Consider the following 18,407-nt stretch of genomic DNA (forward strand, 5'->3'; position numbering starts at 1 on the left):
AAATTGAACAACAAGAAAAGCCCAGAGTGAGCAGAAGGAAGGAGATAATAAAGATCAGAGGAGAAATAAATGAGATAGAGACCAAAAGATCAATGAAATCAAGAGCTGGTTCTTTGATATGATAAACAAGATTGATGAACCTCTAGCCAGGCTCACCAAGAAGCAAAGAGAGAGGACCTAAATAAACAAAATCAGAAATGAAAGAGGCAAAATAACAACAGACCCCATAGAAATACAAAAGATTGTTAAAAAAAAAAAAAAAAAAAAAATCCTATGAACTCTACTCCAAAAAACTAAACAACCTAGAGCAGTGGTTTGCAAACTGTGGCTCGCAAGCCCCATGAGGCTCTTTGGCCCCTTGAGTTTTTAGCAAAGGCCAGCTTAAGAGTGCCCTAATTAAGTTAATCACAATGTACCTACCTATATAGTTTAAGTTTAAAAAATTTGGCTCTCAAAGGAAATTTCAATCGTTGTACTATTGATATTTGGCTCTGTTGACTAATGAGTTTGCCAACCACTGACCTAGAGGAAATGACATATTCCTAGAAAAATACAACCTTCCAAAACTCAATCAAGAAGAATAAAAAAAATCTCAACAAGCCAATAACTATGGAGGAAATTGAAGCAGTCATCAAAAAGCTCCTAGCAAACAAAAGCCAGGGAACTGACGGCTTCCAGGAGAGTTTTACAACATTCAAAGGAGAACAAAACCTATCCTTTTCAGACTATTCCAAAAAATTCAAGAGGAAGGCAAACTAGTTTTTTATTAAAGAACATAGTTGCCTCAGGGGTGTGTGTGTGTGTGTGTGTGTGTGTGTGTGTGTGTGTGTGTGTGTGTGTGTTGACTGGCAAGAGGTATAAGGAAACTTTCAGGGATGATGAAAACATTTTGTATTTCGATTGCTGTGTGTTACATTCATGCATACATGTCAAAACTCATCAAAATGTGACATTTAACATCTGTGTATTTCAGCTACATGTAAGTTATAGCCAAAGAGAATGATAAAACTATGATTGCACTTGCATATTTCAAGTGCTCTAGTTCTGTGTAAAATCACTTAATTATAGCCTTAAATTACCTGAGTGAATCCTAAGGCACTGCCAAGAAATCACATATTGGCAAAAGTGAGTTTATAGATGTAAGTCTCCGAATCAAAGTTTATTTTTGTACTAGAGGCCCGGTGCATGAAATTCACCTCCTATCTCTTTTTATTTGCTATCTTTAATTTTCTGGAGAATTAAATATCAAAACTACCTTATGAGATTTTTGTCTCAAAAAGTAAATAATTGAACTGCTCTACTTACTAAAGTGCCCTAGCACAGGCTTGAGCTGTCAATTATTTCCAGATAAGAGAGGTGGTGACTATTTCAGGATGGCAATAGATTTGATAAGTGCACTTAAAGACTCATAGGAAAAAAGAAATTCCAAGTTTATTGTATCTTCTATGGAAGAGCTATTCATTAGTCATATTGTCTTATTTTAAGAAATAACAAATCTAGAAATTAAACTGTCGAAGAAGATTGTTATATCAACGAAACCCATCAAATATTATCTCACAGAAAGAGTTCAATACAGCCACTATCTTTAACTTTTACATAGTAAAAACAGAGGGAAAAAGTTGAACTTTAAAACATCTCCTGCAAAAGTCTGTTAAAAATGTATGAAAACAGAATAGCACAATTACATTTTAAATAATGGTTCACATTATAGGAAAGATATGTTTATTCAAATTCATTTTTAATTGAAAGAGGTTTTCCCTTATTAAAAAAATGCTATTTTTTTAAGATATCTTATTGTTATGGCAATGGAAGTACTAAAAATAATAAAGAAATGTCAAAGTTGTTATAGCAACTGGAATTTTAAAAAGCCATGAAGTGTAAAGTAATCAAACATTTACTTGGCTTGAAATGCAACACCTATGACTCAGTTCTCAAAATGAAACTTGAAATACTCATGCTCTTGTCTTTACCAGTTGTCTCTGTAGTCCAAATTTAAAAACAAAACAACAAAAACTTTAGCAGAACAGTTCAACTATTTTTTATATTCCTTGTATCCCTCCATCTTTTTATACATAGTCAGCAATGGGGCTTTGACAACCACACAAGATACTGAACTCTATGAGTAGCAGGACATGTTAATTACTCAATAAATGCACACTTAATTGAACTCAACTATTCAGAGTTTATACAAAATCTGGATTTTTCTGGTCTTCTAACTTGCTCCTTACCTCTAATTTCACTGCTCTGATTGAAATAAAATACAATGAAGATGGAAAAGATCTCGCTGTCTATGTGCTTTGGCCAAATTCCTCCAATTAGAGTTAATATTTTTACTGAAGGATTATTACAAGCTTGGTGCTCAGAGATATCCTGGAACCTCTTCTCATAGACATCACAGTCTAGTAGAGAATGAACTCAAGTAGGTCAGCATCACTGGAATATGAAGTGCAACACGGGATATAATGAGACCAGCAGGAGAGAATTTGCAAAGGTCCTATAAGCAGTGGTAAAGTCTTTAAAGACTTTAAACCAGAGAATAACATAAATTGATTATTTTCCCACAGGTGGCCAGATGAAACAATTAAAATTTTAGATTTATGTGCTTTACATTAGAAAATTAAGATAAGTCTTTACTTTCATACTTTCATTTGTTCCTTTCTAATATCTAAAAATCAAGATTCGAGTGACAAATGTAGCAAATGGTGTGAACACAGCACATTTCTCTAGTATTTATGAACTGAAGAGAATTGACTGACTGGGAATAGACAGGCCCCTATGTATATATCTCCATACCTTTTTACTTAATTTGTACTTTATCCATCTCCCTTTTTTAGTATTAATAAAAATAAAAAAATAAAAAAAAAAACACTGGCTATTTTTAAGCTAGCATGGTTTATTTCTGTGAATTAGTCAAGACAACTTGAGAAGCTCAGACTGGGCTGGGGGAGACGGGGAGGGAGCCAGAACATATTTCCCTTAGACCAGGCGTCCTCAAACTTTTTAAAGTGGGGGCCAGATCACGGTCCCTCAGAGAGCTGGAGGGCCGGACTATATGAACTACTAATTCCTACTGTAACACCTCGGCTCCGCTCACTGCCCAAAAAACCTGGCGGGCCGGATCAGACTCCTCTGCGGGCTGCATGTGGCCCGCGGGCCGTAGTTTGAAGACGCCTGTACCCTGAATGGGAGAGCTGCAGTTCTGGTTAGTGAAGCCTGTTGTTATAAAGTCTGACAACTCTGCAGAAAAAGAATGCTTTCAAAACCCCAATCTCTTCCCTTACCTACCTTACCTGAAGAAGCCCAATGATGACTACTACTATTTTGATCCTGAGCCCAATACAATTCTACTGTCTTTTATTACAGTGAATAACTTTCATTGTCTTTCATTTGAATCACTTGCAAAATCTTGCTTTATTCTTAATTCATGTTTATTAGCATCATCCAACAAAATCTTATTTTTGTTAATTTTTATAAAAAATAACACAAGCACTCAAAAATAGCAGTGTCTACAAAATAAAGAAAATTATTCAATAGTTAATCCTTTTAACAATGTAATAGTTTCTATCCCTGTAGTGCCTGTATGATTGATTTTATAATATAACAGTTGTTGGATTCCTATTTGTTCACACCACATATAGTGTCTAAGTATATGTATATATTACACATTTGATAATATTTCTCCAACTGGAGTCCAAGGAATATTTGTGAATATATTGTGAGTAGTACTTTAGTACTTTGTAATTTTCTATTTTTATATCCACAACAATCTGAAAGCTTTATTAGAAATATATTCTGATCATCTGACTGCTAGCTCATAACTTAATATTGTTCTGCAATGTCAGTGCTAACATTCATTGAAGCATTCACCACTGTGTTGGAGCCAAGAAGTTCTTAATTTGTTGCAGGCTAAGAAAATAGAACATAAAGGCACTTAATATGTAAATGATGCACCAAGTGAAGGTCACATGACCTAACATTACACCATACAAATAAGTTTTTCCAGTGGGTTGGGAAAATGTGCTGGAAAAATCTGAGTCATCTGAAGACACATGGCCCCATAAGCATGCCAAGCTCAAAAAAATCTATATTGGAACTATCAGGATCACATTCACAATGTTAGCAGCAACTTAATTTCAGGAAAAATAACCTCATCTATAACATTAAATTAATGTGGTAAGTGTACATATGGTAACAAGAGCTAAAAGTATAAAGAATTCATATTTGACTTTATATTGTCACATATTTAGGTAACATTAGAATTGTTCTTATAGTCAATACTGGTGGAAGGGGATTGTTGATTATTTTTTATCCCAATGAAATGGAATGGCATATTATTCAAAGTTCAAAACCCTGCCACATGTTGTAATTGAGATTCAAAAGATGTCTTTTAATAATGTTGACTAAGAACTATGGCAATACAAGTGAAAGGGATGGCAAAGCTAACGAAAACTATTTTACTAGGTTGATTAAAAAAAAAAAAAAAACTATCAATATGTGAGTCTACAGTGCCCATGGGCCTATGGAAAATATTCAATTACAAGACATCTGAACAGATGGAAATAGAGTTATGAAATGATATAATTATGAGTCTCATTTACACGCACTTTTTATTTTATTTTGACGAAAGTACTAGAGAAAGTCTTGATTATTACCCCATCCTCCACAAACTTCCACCATCTCCCATTTCCACCCCAAATACTGCAATGCCTGCTCCTAGACCTAGACACTCTTCTCATTTACCTTTCTTATCTCTCCTGAAGCCTACATGCAATGCTCCAATCATACATGTTCAGTTCATGTTTGCTGAAAGGATAATATTATTGTTGACCCAACACTTTTACCCAAAGATTTCATAATACTTTATAAATAGGTATTTTTGTCTTTGCATCATCATACTACAAATATGATGGAAGAGGTCATGTCAACAGAAAAGAACAACAACAAAAAAACCCTTCTAGCCCTCAGACCAGGGATGTATTAAACACAACATCATTAAGCATCTGTTGCAGAGGCCTAAAATAATTTACTTAGCAATTTAATTCACCAACCAACAGAGGTTTGAGTATATTACCCATCTTCTTCACTAATTTATGAGCTCCTCTGAAAATGTCCTCATTACTGTTATCCTCAGTAGCAAGCACAGTGCCTGGCAAATAACAGAAGGTCATAATATTTGCTAAATAAATCATATTGACTGATTTGTGTTCCTCCCCTGCTGAATATCAGTACAAAAGATTATTTTATAAAGCTGGAATCTAATCTGGAATAAACAGCAGGATTCTCTTAAAACATCAGAAATTAGAGTGGCTTAAACTCACTCAGAATAGAAGCTTTTTAAAAGAAAGCTAAAAATATTATACTTTCTCATCATCTTTGGGTCATGTTATGGGGGGATGAGGAAAATGAGAAATCAAGCGACTGACCTACATCTGCCAGGACAACTTTGTTTCTCACCAGACTGTTTCAAAGCTAAGTGGCTAAAATGATTAGGGAGCATAGGGAACAACTCAGAACATGAAACCTTTGACAGAAATCACTTTTAAGAGACAGAAATTGAGAAAGGAAAGAATAAACCAATTATGCTGTTTTCAAGATATGCCTAAAAGAGGGATAAGATGTTGCAAAGCTGCAAAAGCCAACTAAGAAAATGTCTCTATTAAAAAAGATTAAGGGTCAAAGAAGAAAATGTGATTAAAAACTAAATTAGAAGAGTGAAATAGGGATCAGCAATCATTTGGTACTTTTTGGCTAAATAACACCATGTGACAATGTTTACAAACTCCTGAGCTGGAGGCTACAACTTTGAATGTTCACATACACATACACACACCTATATACACATATCCAGAGACTAAATGTTACCCTAACTTGGCATCTCCGTGATGGCAGCTCCAACCAGCAATATTCTAGATGTTTTCCGTGATGACCATAACACAGGCCAAAGCTGGAAAAGTATAGGTCTGCAACATGGACTCATTACAAATGTTAAAATCCTCTGCTTTTTCCATCCACTCTCTTACTCATCCCATCTTTCAGATGCTGAAATAATCTGTTATGTAAGTAGTATAAAAACAAAAAGATAATTTAAAGAAATACAATTATTTTAAAATTTGAAGCTTTTGGAAAAAGGATAATTTTGTTCAAAGGGAAATATTCTTTGGGTTCAAAGCAGATTCTTGTAGGACTTAAATGTGCCAAGAGGATGCCAGAATTGGGTTTTTAAAAATCAGAACACTAACACCAAGTAATCCAAAATCATGCTAAGAAAAAAGTTCACAAAATTTTATTCAATACCCAATATTCTGAAGTTATTTCTAGGATACCAATGAAATAAGTCATCTTTGGATTCTTTTGTTTCTTTTATAATATGTGAAGTATTACCAGAGGTATGCCTTTTGAATAATATAAAATCTTAGAGTGTTAATATTCCAGTCTTCAGCAGTAGTCATAGAAAGAAGGCATGCATTAAGATGTATTTGTGATAGAAAAGTTTTAGATTAAAAAATGTTTTAGAAAATTTGAGAAAACATAAAACATCCCTTGTATGTCTTTATACTTACAAATCTGATAACTATAGCCATTTAAATACTTACATATATAAATATTATCTGGGGTCCAAAAGAGCTAAAGATATGTAAGGTATTTTCCTTATAGTAATGGGTTAGAATTACATTTTCCTTAATATCTCCTTTTATAAAATATACCTCCCACGCTGAATGTCATTATGGAACTATTTATAATTTAGAGCTTTCTGTTAAGATGATTTTATGCCCTGACACAGCACTGAGTAGTCTGGAAACAGCTGTATGCCCCAAAGGGAAATGAAATTCTTGGTGTTGTTCATGAGTGAAGGTATTAAATATGAAATATTTCTTATAGAACTTCATGAGAATACTGGCTGATTGTAACACAGTAAAATCATGCCACTGAAACAATAACAGTTACAATAGTAAATGCTATTCTATTAATAAACTTCCTTCCTTAGAAGTACATGAAACAATCCTATCTAATAAAGAGAGAATATGCTAATTGACTTTCACGCCCTCACAAAGCTGGTGGCGCCCACAGCCAATAAGGAGGGAATATGCTAATCGACTGTGATGCTCGCAAAGATGGTGGCTCACACAGCCACAACATGGCGGCACCCAGTCTCAGCCCCACCAGGCTGCCGGCCTCCAGAATCCTCCAGTCCCCTAAGCCCCTCAGCCCCCCAGGGCCACCCCAAGGGACAACCGAATGACTGAACAAGCAGGCTGCATGGGGCAACCAGCCCAGGAAGAGATTTAATGAGGGGTGACCAAGCTGGCAAGGGGGGCAGTTGGAAGCAACCAGGATAGCATTGGGGGGGGGGGGGCTATTGGGGGCGACCAGGCCAGTGGGGAGGGCAGTAAGAGATGACTAGGCTGACCAGGGGGTGGGGGGTGGAGGGTGGGGCAGTTGGGGAGCAGATGACTAGGCCAACCAGGTTGGCAGAGGGGAGCAGTTGAGGGTGACTAGGGAGGGGGCAGTTGGGGCAGTAGGGGGCAACCTGGCCGGCAGCGGAGGGCAGTAAGGGGCTACCAGGCCAGCAGGGGGGAACAGTTAGGGCAATCAGGCCAGAACACAGAGGCAGTGAAGGTCGATCAGGCTGGCGGGGGGGGGGCAGTTAGGGATGACAAGGCAGGCAGGCAGGTGAGAGATTAGGAGCCAGTGGTCTAAGATTGTGAAAGGGATGTCTCAGATTGGAGAGGGTGCAGGCTAGGCTGAGGGGACCACAACCCCCCACAACCCATGCATGAATTTCATGCACTGGGCCTCTAGTTATAAATATAACTCTAACCCTTTGAGCTTCCTAATAAAGTAGATGTATAGCACTATTACAATTAAAATTTTTGTCTATGCACAAAATGGATGTTTGAAACATTTTGAAAAATTTCAAACAATGTACCCAATATCCCTGGAATGTCTTTATATTTGTAAACTTTAATTTTGCATAAAGTAGATTTAACCAACATAAACAGAATCAAGAGAAAACTAGGTAACAGAGGGTGTACTGCATTTCTCAAAAACACTGGTCTAAATCCCACCATTAATAAAAGACAATGGGCATGATAATCAGACTAACATATTTTTGCTTTGTTTTCTTCTGTTTTACTTATTTCGGGTTTTTTTAATCCTTTAGAATTAAAAATAGTAGGTTATGTCTAATTTCTTCCTTATACTTGAAGGGATTTTCATAAGAATCCAAGTTTGTGAAGAATTCTAAATACAGCTGTTGCAAATACTCTTCATGTCTCAGGCAAATACTACTGGAAATGAGTGAAGAAAGTCTAGTTAACTTATTCACTGGATGACAGGGAGAAAGTCATTTGACTTCTTCCAGTCACAAATGCCTAAAGTGCCTCATTTATTAAAGGAGGTGCTTACCACATTAAGAGTGCAATAGCAACTCTAGATGCTTTTTTTGAAGTTCTTGAGAGCCCTGAAATTTTTATGTTCACAAGGACACCTATTAACAATATTATAATTTTGAGCTGGGACACAAATATTGTAGGTATAGGAGCTACAGAAAACTAATAATAAAGAATAACACACTACTGGGTCTGTTGGTTAGATTTATCTATAGCTAATGCCATAACAAATTCCAATGTAAAAAAATCAGCATGACAAAAAGATTCCCAATGCTGTGGCTGATGACCTACACATCTCAAATAACACTCTTCCTTTCCAAGTGAAACAGAGGGAAAAATAGAGTAAGTTCTCTAGTATTTGCATCCCCTTAGCAACAAAGACAACCTTTCAGTTCCAAATGCTAAATGATAATCCTATTGTTGGTTTATTTTAATTTCATAAAAACCTGCATTCTAATTGTAGGCTAAATTTTTTAAACAATAATAATTCCATTAAAATGTTAATCACGGCCAAAACTGGTTTGGCTCAGTGGATAGAGCACTGGCCTGCAGACTGAAAGGTCCCGGGTTCGATTCCAGTCCAGGGCATGTACTTTGGTTACAGGCACATCCCCAGTTAGGGGGTATGCAAGAGGCAGCTGATCCGATGTTTCTCTCCCATCGAAGTTTCTAACTCTCTATCCATCTCTCTTCCTCTCTGTAAAAAAATCAATAAAATATATATTTTTTAAATGTTAATCATGGAACAAATGAAACAAAGATATGCTGAGAATGATGCTATATATACAGGTAAACAAAACGCATTCAAGGCTGAAATTCATTCCTGTTTTTATTTCATAGTAGTAATAAGACACTTCCGAAAGAGTGTGATTTCAATATTACTGCATTGAATGCCATTTGAGCCACTTAGCACCTTTTCCCAGCACCGTTTTATTTCCTATGAAGCGTACAAAAGGCCAACTGCTGCCCAATTTTTATTTAAAATATGGTTATTATTTATTTAAAGTATGGTTGTGTACATACAGCTGAGATGCCTTAAAGTCTGAAAGGTATATGAGAAAACACTTCTAAAGATCAATACAGTGTATACTTTTATCGTTGTCAAAAAGCAGTGAATAACTAAAGAAATACAAAATGGCATGGACTTGAGGGGAGAAATGAAGGTTAAATCTGCATTTTATAAATGTTAAATGCCAGGTTCAGAAGAATTGAAATGCAGAAGTTAAACCATGAGCTGGTGTCTGTGCTCATCCCACAGGAATGAAGTCTGAGAGCAAGGCACATAAAGGTTATTGTTTTTACACAGTAGACAGTGTTCTAGGAGCTCTCATGTTCTAAGCCAACTACCAAACAAGGCAATTTTACAGTTTCCCTGAGAGTGAGTCAGAAAAAGAAAAGGTATATCCTATATTCTATGGAGGCCATGAAACATAGTCACACATTTTCCTTCATTTATCAATCAGTAACTTCTTCTCGAAAGCCAATTGCATTCTATGTTTTATTTCTGAAATTTTTTGTTTTGATCAAATACATCTTATCAACTAAAGTGACTTTTCCTTTAGGAACAAGTTATTTACTTCATAAATCATTGGCCTTTCGCCTACATATCCCAAAATAAATTTTTTTTCTCTTTCTAAAAAAAAAGAAAGTTTAGTTCCAAACAGATGTCATATACAAATCATAAATAAAATGAATTATCAGTCTACCTTTTATATTAAACTAGAGGCCCAGTGCATGAAATTCATGCATGGGGGACGGGTGTCCCTTAGCCCAGGCTGCACCCTCTCCAATCTGGGACCCCCTCGAAGGATGTCTGACTATCCGTTTAGGATATCCCTATAGGACATCCCTCTCAAAATCCTGGACTGCTGGCTTCCAACTGCTCACCTGCCTACCTTCTTGATTGCTCATAACCACTTTTGCCTTCCAGCCTGATGATCTCCTAACCATTCCCCTATCAGCCTGATTGATGCCTAACTGCTCCCTTGTCAGCCTGATTGCCCCTAACAGCCCTCCCCGGCAGGTCTGGCTCCTCCCAACTGCCCTCCCCTGCTGGCCTGATCACCCACAACTTCCCTTCCCTGCTGGCCATCTTGTGGCAGCCATCTTGTGTCCACATGGGGGCAGGCAGCTTGTGTGTTGGAGTGATGGTCAATTTGCATATTACTCTTTTATTAGATAGGATAGAGGCCCGGTGCATGGATGGGGGCCAGCTGGTTTGCCCTGAAGGGTGACCCAGATCAGGGTGGGGATTCCCTTGGGGCGTGGGGCAGCCTGGGTGAGGGGCCTGCGGTGGTTTATAGGCCAGCCATGTTCCCCAGCAACCCAAGTGTAGGTCCTGGTATCTGAGATTTATTTATTTTCTATAATTGAAACTTTATAGCCTTGAGTGGAGGCTTGGGCCAGCCAGGGTGTGCAGGAAGCTCAGCTTCCTCCATTGCCGGGAAAACCCAAGCCTCTTGTTCGCTCTATGGCCACAGACATTTTTGTTGGGATTTATTTATCTTCCATAATTGAAACTTTTAGCCTTGAGCAGAGGCCTGGGCCAGCCAGGGTGTGCAGGAAACTTATCTTCCTCCATTGCTGGGGAAACCCAAGCCTCCTACTTGCTCTGTGGCTGCAGCCATCTTGGTTGGATTAATTTGCATACTCAGTCATGATTGGCTGGCAGGCATGGCTTTTGTGGTATAGTGGAGATATGGTCAATTTGCATATTATTCTTTTATTATATAGGATTACCTGTAGAAGCTGCTTCAAAATTAGATTTGTGAGCTTGGCAGAAGATAAAGTATAGCTTTTACAGAACTGTGTTCTGTACTAGCAAAGAAGGAAGAGAAAGAAGGAGACAGGAGGGAAAGACTAAAAGAAACCTTCAAAAAATCGCCAAAAATGCTATATAGAAAAATTATTAAATGTGAACATTTATAATTCATTTTCATCCCAAAGCATATTACTTACCATTTAAACAGTCCCTTTGGCCTATAAGTCTTTTAAAATTTTTTATTAGTTGATTCATAATTCAAAGTACATGGCACTTTAGAAATAGTATGCAGATCATTTTGAGATAGAGAAAAAGCAGTTTTACTCATAAAACATTTTCCAGGAGAGAATATCCCATACAAATAAGGGCTCTACCTTTGGATTTCTCATCTGAAACAAAGGTAATAAACCTAATCATCTTGCTTATTGCAGATAGTTAGTTAGAACATTATAAGAGACAGTATTTATGAAAAATTTTGTGAAAAAAGATAAAATATGTCACTATTTTTACCAATAATAATTTAAAATATCTTAAAGCAGATTTTAATCAAAGAAAAATTGATAGATACCTAAGCCATATCATATTATCCTATATAATAAAAGGCTAGTATGCAAATTAACCGAACAGCCAAATGACCAGTGGCTATGACATGCACTGACCGCCAGGGGGCAGACACTCAACACATGAGATGCCCTCTGGTGGTCAGTGAACATCCACAGGGGGAGCGCTGCTCAGCCAGAAGCCGGGCTCACGGCTGGCGAACACAGTGGCAGTGGTAGGAGCCTCTCCCGCTTCAGTGGCAGCACTAAGGATGTCCAACTGATAGCTTAGGTCCTCTTGCTGCCTAAGCTGTCAGTCAAACATCCCCTGAGAGCTTCTGGACTGCGAGAGGGCTGAAGGACCCCCCCTGCGTACATGAATTTCATGCACTATGCCTCTAGTTTCATATAACTTCCATTAAACTTCTACTTCCACATCAATAAAGGGGACACAGAAATTATTACTGACCTAACTCAGTATTATAGGAAGCTTTCATAGTATAAAATTAGAAAGTATATAGAAAAAACCCTTGTAAACTATGAAGGGCAATTTCTATGGACTGAATATTTGTATCTCACCAAAATTCATATATCGAGAAATTCTAGCCCTGAAAGGGATAGTATTAGAAAGTGGGGCCTTTAAAAGGTGATGAATGCCCTTATAAATTCATCCAAAAATGCTCTCATACTCTTCCATCATATGTAGACAAACCAAGATGGCACATTTATGAAAAGTGGGCCCTCACCAGGCACTGTATCTGCCAGTGCCATGATCTTGAATTTCCCAGACTCCAGAACTGAGAAAAGTAAAAAATTAACACTCTCATAACATTCATAATTTCCAAGAGATAAATCCAAAATTATTTGACAAAAAAGTACAGGAAACTGTAATCCATTTACAAAAGAATAAACTATCAACAGAAGTCAACCTTAAGATGATCCAAATGTTAAAGTTATCAGGCAAGAATATTTAACCAGCTATTATGACTATGCTCATTAATGCAAAGAAAATTATACTTGCAGTAAATAAAAGGAGAAAAAATTCAGGAGAGAAACTGACAATATAAAATAGAAACTAAAATAAAAACTGTAGAATACAAACATACTATAAAAATTTACTGGATGGCCATGGCTGGGTGGCTCAGTTAGTTGAAGTGTCATCCTGTACACCAAAAGTTTGCATATTCTATCCCCAGACAGGGTGCGTATGGGAGGCAGCAGATATCTCTTCTCTTTCTCTCTCTCTCTTTCTCTCTTTCTCTCTCTCTCTCTCTCTCTCTCTCTCTCTCTCTCTCTCTCTCTCTCATCTCCTCTCTAAAAAAAATCCTCAGGGGAAGATTTTACAAAATTTTACTGTATGGACTTATAATAGAAACTCAAAAAGAAAGGGTAGCTCTAGCTGATTTGGCTCAGTAGATGGAGCATCAGCCTGCGAACCAAAGGGTCCAGGATTCAATTCCAGTCAAGGCCACATATCTTAGTTGAAGGCTCCTTCCTGGACCAGGCCCTGGTCAGGGTTCATGCAGGAAGGAATAATGGTTCAAATGATACAGGACCAGCTATGTAATTTGTGGGTGTCAGTGACAAGTAAAAATATAGACCCATTATTCAAAACTATCAAGAGTTTCAAGGCAGTAACAGCAGAAAATTTAACCAAGCTGAGAGCCCTTCTAAGTGTGGGGCCTTATGCAACTGTACAGATTACATTTCCATGAACTTCAACTATGGAGTGATCATTTATTTTCATCAGGAATTATGGATACCAAAAGGCATGGACCATCATCTTCAAATGCTGAAAAAAGAAAACTGTCAACCTAATTGTGTATATCCAGAGAAAATACCATTTAAGAATAAAGGTACAATAAAGACATTTTCAGAGAAAAGAAAATTATGTTGTTACCAACAGACCTGCACCGAAGTAATGCTAAAGGAATTGTTTCAGGTGCAAGAAAAATGAAAGCAGAGAAAAATTTGGATCTTTAAGAAAGAATGAAGAGCAGTGAAAATAGTTATAAATACCTATAAATGCATCACCGGGAGGGCTTTAACCAATTCAAAAGAAGTATGCACTCCAATATTCATAGCAATGTTATTTACAATAGCCAAGATCTGGAAAAAGCCCAAGTGCCCATCAGTAGATGAATAGATAAAAAAGCTGTAGTACATTTACACAATGGAGTACTGTGCAGCTATAAAAAAGAAATAAATCTTATCTTTTGCAACAGCATGGATAGAGCTGGAGAGTATGATGCTAAGTGAAATAAGCCTGTCAGAGAAAGACAAATATATTCCCACTTACATGTGAAATCTAATGAACAAAATAAACTGATGTACAAGAGAGAAACAGACTGACAGCTGTCAGAGGGACAGTGGGTTGGGAGAAGTGGATAAAAGAAGTGAACAGATTGGTCAAAGAACATATATGCACAATCCATAGACACAGACAACAGTGTGATTAGACCAGAGGGAATAGGGGGCAGGGCCTGGGTGAGGGTGGGTAAAGGAATGGGAGATGGGGGACATCTGCAACAGCATCAACAATAAAAATAAAGTTAAAAATAAAAATAAAGAGAGTGCTCTGGCTATAATGTGAACAGGCTAGAGAAAAGTGGAAAGCAGGGTGTGTAAGAAAATGGAAATAGAAAAAGCATTTCAAAAGCCACTGTTGTCACTTTGAAAAACATGCACCTTAGAATCTCACAACAGCAAAGAAGACAGAGAAAGCCCATGTTTGAATCCCAGTTGCAACATACTGGTATAACCATGCTCTTTCCCACTATCATGGATTATATCAACAAGAAAAAAATGCAGTATTTTCTCAATGTATGATACCGACAGAAGATGAAGCTTAGCTTAAGCTTCATTTTGTCCTGGTAGGGTTCCTAGAAATATGTTCACATCATTATATGTTCACATCATTGTAAAATATGCCCCCAAAAAATAATTATTTCCCTTATGGAACTCCTCCCACTCAAAATTATGTATTTGTCAGGCCCAACAAGACCTGAATCCACATTGGATACTCAGACAAAACTAAGTAGATTTATAAGAGAGATAAAAGGCATATTAAAAATGAAAACTAGTTAATAAATCCTCTTGAGCTCTCAGAATAATACTAAACATGTCTTGAATGATGAGTGTCATTTAAAAAGCACTCCCACAAATTAATAACATTCAACCCAATGTTTTCTAAATCAGCAATCTCAATATATAGTATGTTCAAGATCTTATAAGTATGTCTACAGCAGTGATCAAATACATCATGAATAATGAAATCACTTCCTGGGAGTGATTTCTAAAAGGTAAGACAAATCAAGAAGCTTTTTGAGTTAATGTAATTAGTATGTGTCACTTCATTTTCAAACAAAGGCACTGGCCAGGTTTTCATAGAGAACAGTTTGTCACAGTAACTTTCTGGCTACATCTTCACCCATTACTGAAATGGAAAAAAAAAATAATTGCCCTCCAATAACCATAACCTCCGTATTAAGCTACTATCTTCATGATAGAATATTTTTAAGTAACGTGGTTTGCTAAGTAAAGGACTCTTCTCTCAATAAAACCTGGCAGAGGAATGTGAACAGGACTTATCTTCCTTAGATTTTTAGATGTGCTCAGTGAAGTAATAGAGGAATGAAGATTAATGGAAGTCAAATTTAATTCTTGTTCTTTGGCCTCAAATGAAAAACCTAGAGTCTCCATACATTTTCAGAATTAAAGAAGCGTGAATCAAAAATGAAAGTGGACAGCCAAAACCCAGGAGAGAAAAATCGTTCAGAAAAATCATCTTCTACTTCTTTGATTCTCTGACTTTCCTTCCCTCTTTTCCATCAAATAAAAGTCAAATGTCAGGAGATTTAGATGTTACATAAAGCATAATTTAAGAAAAAAACCTTAAGCCTTCTAAGGCAACTGTGTTTAACCCATTTTTGTAGTTATCATTTCATATGTATTTATAGTTATCACTTCACATTTATTTATATGTATTCTTTTGATAAGAAACTATAACTATTTTAGTTTTTAAACTATATTGTTTTATCTGTCTATCTTTTCATAACAATATAATGTTTAGTAGTAAACTCTGTATTACGATGAAGCCCATCCATGATGATATATAATTTTATAGTAATTAGTAAGCTACACTGTGACTTTTTAGTATATGTATCTTTCTTAACTAATATAATTAGCCAGAAATAATTACATACAGTCACTGAACTCATAATCATTTAAAAATATTTCATAAACATTATAGAGTTTAAAGTCTAGTTGCTACTCAACTGTGGTTCATGGAACTAGCAGCAATGAGAACTAGTTAAAAAGAAGAATCACAAGTCCCACCCCAAATCAGTATTTAACAAGATCTACACCTGTCCTGAATGCACATTAAATTTTGAGGTCTGTACCAGCTAGTGTTCATAACAAAAAAGGCAATAGTCAAACTAAAACTGAATATAAATAAAGCATGAGCAGATTCTCAAGAATCAACTCAGTACTTAAATGATTAAATCTGGATGATTTAAGAGAGGTATGGAATTGGAATCTTAGATTGTATTCTAAGTTTATACTCTACATGGGATCAAAGTACACAAGGTTGGCATTTAGTTGCACTGTCATATTTTTGTGGGGCTAAGGAATCCTTAAAGACTCTTTGGAGTGCTCCTGAAGTATCACAGAATCATTAGAAAATGTTTACCATTACCAAGATGAGATGTGGGTTTCTCAAGGATGCTTCACTGCTGTGGCATTCTTAGAGAAAATCTCTATCTCCACGATGAAAAGACAGTCATGATTTAATTGAACCCATTCTCTCAAGTGTTAATATGCCACCAAAGACTCCCTCCTCTTCAAAAATTGTCAGTGATTTAAGACACCACTGAGTTTGGTACAAAATGGATAAAACTGAGCATCAAGAAAACGTTTCTTCTTATATAGTAAGAAACTCATTCCATGAAGAGGCCCATAAACAGTATCAGTGGAAATAATAATTACTACCTTGCAGAAACTGAACATGACCTGTTGCCTAAGGAAAGTAGGTGATATGAGTGTCTGATTAAATCAGTTCAGCATCAGTTTGGAGGGATGCACAGCTTTCATTCGCATCCACATGAGCACTAAAAAGGGTAGGTACTGACATTGGTGAGCACCCCAGACAACAGGCACAAGCCCCACACATGCCTCAGGATTGGAAAGGCCACCTCTAGAGAGTCTTTAAGTTATCCCTTTTGATAAGCCTGCAGTTTTATCACACTACAAAGAAGAAATATTCTGACTTTATGGCCGAAGCAATGTTCAGTGGGAAACGTAACAAAGAGAGTTAGAAATCACAGATAAATTACAGGTAACTTCTGACAGACATCTTTCACTGGACCTAGAGAGCTTTTAGTTTTCTGCATTAACTGTAATACTAGTATTTGAAATCAAGTAGATAAGTCACAAAGGAAATTAATAAACATTTCTAAATCAATTGATGCATTAAATAAACATATGATAAAACTGAAAATAAGGTAAACATTTGACTGAGTTATTAACACAAATCCTCATACCCAAAGCACAAAGGAAACCCTAACCAATAGTAAATGCTACTCACCTGTATTGTGTAATACAGGTGAGTAGCATTTTTGGGTTTAATAACTGTTTTTCTTGCTTTAAAGGAACTATAAATCTAATAGCAATATCTCTACCTTTAAAAAACAATTACTTCAAATTCACAAGATTATGTTTGCCCTGGCTAAGCATACCACATAGTTTATAAACCTTAGACTGTGCTGTACCCGCAATTGTTTGTACAAAATTTACCTTCTTGAGCTATAACCAATTTGAAATAAAGCTCAGAAAAAACTAATCCACAACTGAAATCAGCTACATATAAACATACTCAGAGTCTACTGTTTGTCAATAGGTGGGAGAGATACAAGGAAGAATAAGTTGTAATTTCAATCCTCCCTTGGAATAGCTTCCCAATTCTTATCTTCTTTTTTTTAAATATTTTTTTATTGATTTCATAGAGGAAGGGAGAGGGAGAGAGAGAGGTAAACATCAATGATTAGAGGAAATCACTAATCAGCTGCCTCCTGCATGCCCCCTATTGGGGATCGAGCCTGCAACCCAGGCATGTGCCCTTGACTGAATTGAACCCTGGACCCTTCAGTCCACAGGCCGACGCTCTATCCACTGAGCCAAACCAACTAGGGCAGTTCTTATCTTCTTAAGTTGTCTAACTACTTTCCTATTTTAGAAACTAATAAAATTCTGTAAATGTATTAAGACAAATATAAGAAGATAGAAAGGAAAATTAACAAAAGCAACATTCAGAACAATTAGTAGTTCATAATCAATTACCAATTGGGAAATTAAGAAATATCTGGTATGTTGAACATAATAATCATCCTAAAAACACAAACAAGCCTGAAAAACAAGACATTTACTACATATACTTTATAATGCATACCCTCATGACATTAAAATACTCTTTCTTAAACACTAATTCTCTAAACAGACTTCTGTTAAGCTAACAAAAATGCCAATATGATTTAAACAGATAAGTTTTCTAATAGTTGCTAGATACTTATGTTTATTTAGATCCTACATGACATATGTATGTTTATTTATGTTGACATTTACCTACATGCATACCCAAAAGTTGTCTACTGGGATTATATCTAAGTAGTATAGCTAGTTTTAGGATTTAAAAAGCCTGGTAAGAGTATAAGTTAAAAA

General features: G+C 36.4%; 1 protein-coding gene across 13 annotated transcripts in view; it reads right to left on the reverse strand.

Moving 5' to 3' along the window:
* The window catches only part of RABGAP1L (RAB GTPase activating protein 1 like), a 372,936-nt gene that overhangs the window by 262,726 nt on the left and 91,803 nt on the right, over nucleotides 1-18,407 (reverse strand). The window contains exon 14 of one of the 13 annotated variants that reach the window (XM_045583204.1): nucleotides 13,429-13,482. The exons of the other annotated variants lie outside the window; for them this stretch is intronic. Within the exon in view, the coding sequence (XP_045439160.1) occupies nucleotides 13,444-13,482 (39 nt within the window). The 3' untranslated portion in view covers nucleotides 13,429-13,443. Of the gene's footprint in view, nucleotides 1-13,428; nucleotides 13,483-18,407 lie in introns of those variants that run through there. 13 annotated transcript variants of the gene reach the window in all.

This window comes from Pipistrellus kuhlii, unplaced genomic scaffold (genome assembly GCF_014108245.1).
Source record: "Pipistrellus kuhlii isolate mPipKuh1 unplaced genomic scaffold, mPipKuh1.p scaffold_m20_p_18, whole genome shotgun sequence".
Lineage (NCBI taxonomy): Eukaryota > Metazoa > Chordata > Mammalia > Chiroptera > Vespertilionidae > Pipistrellus > Pipistrellus kuhlii.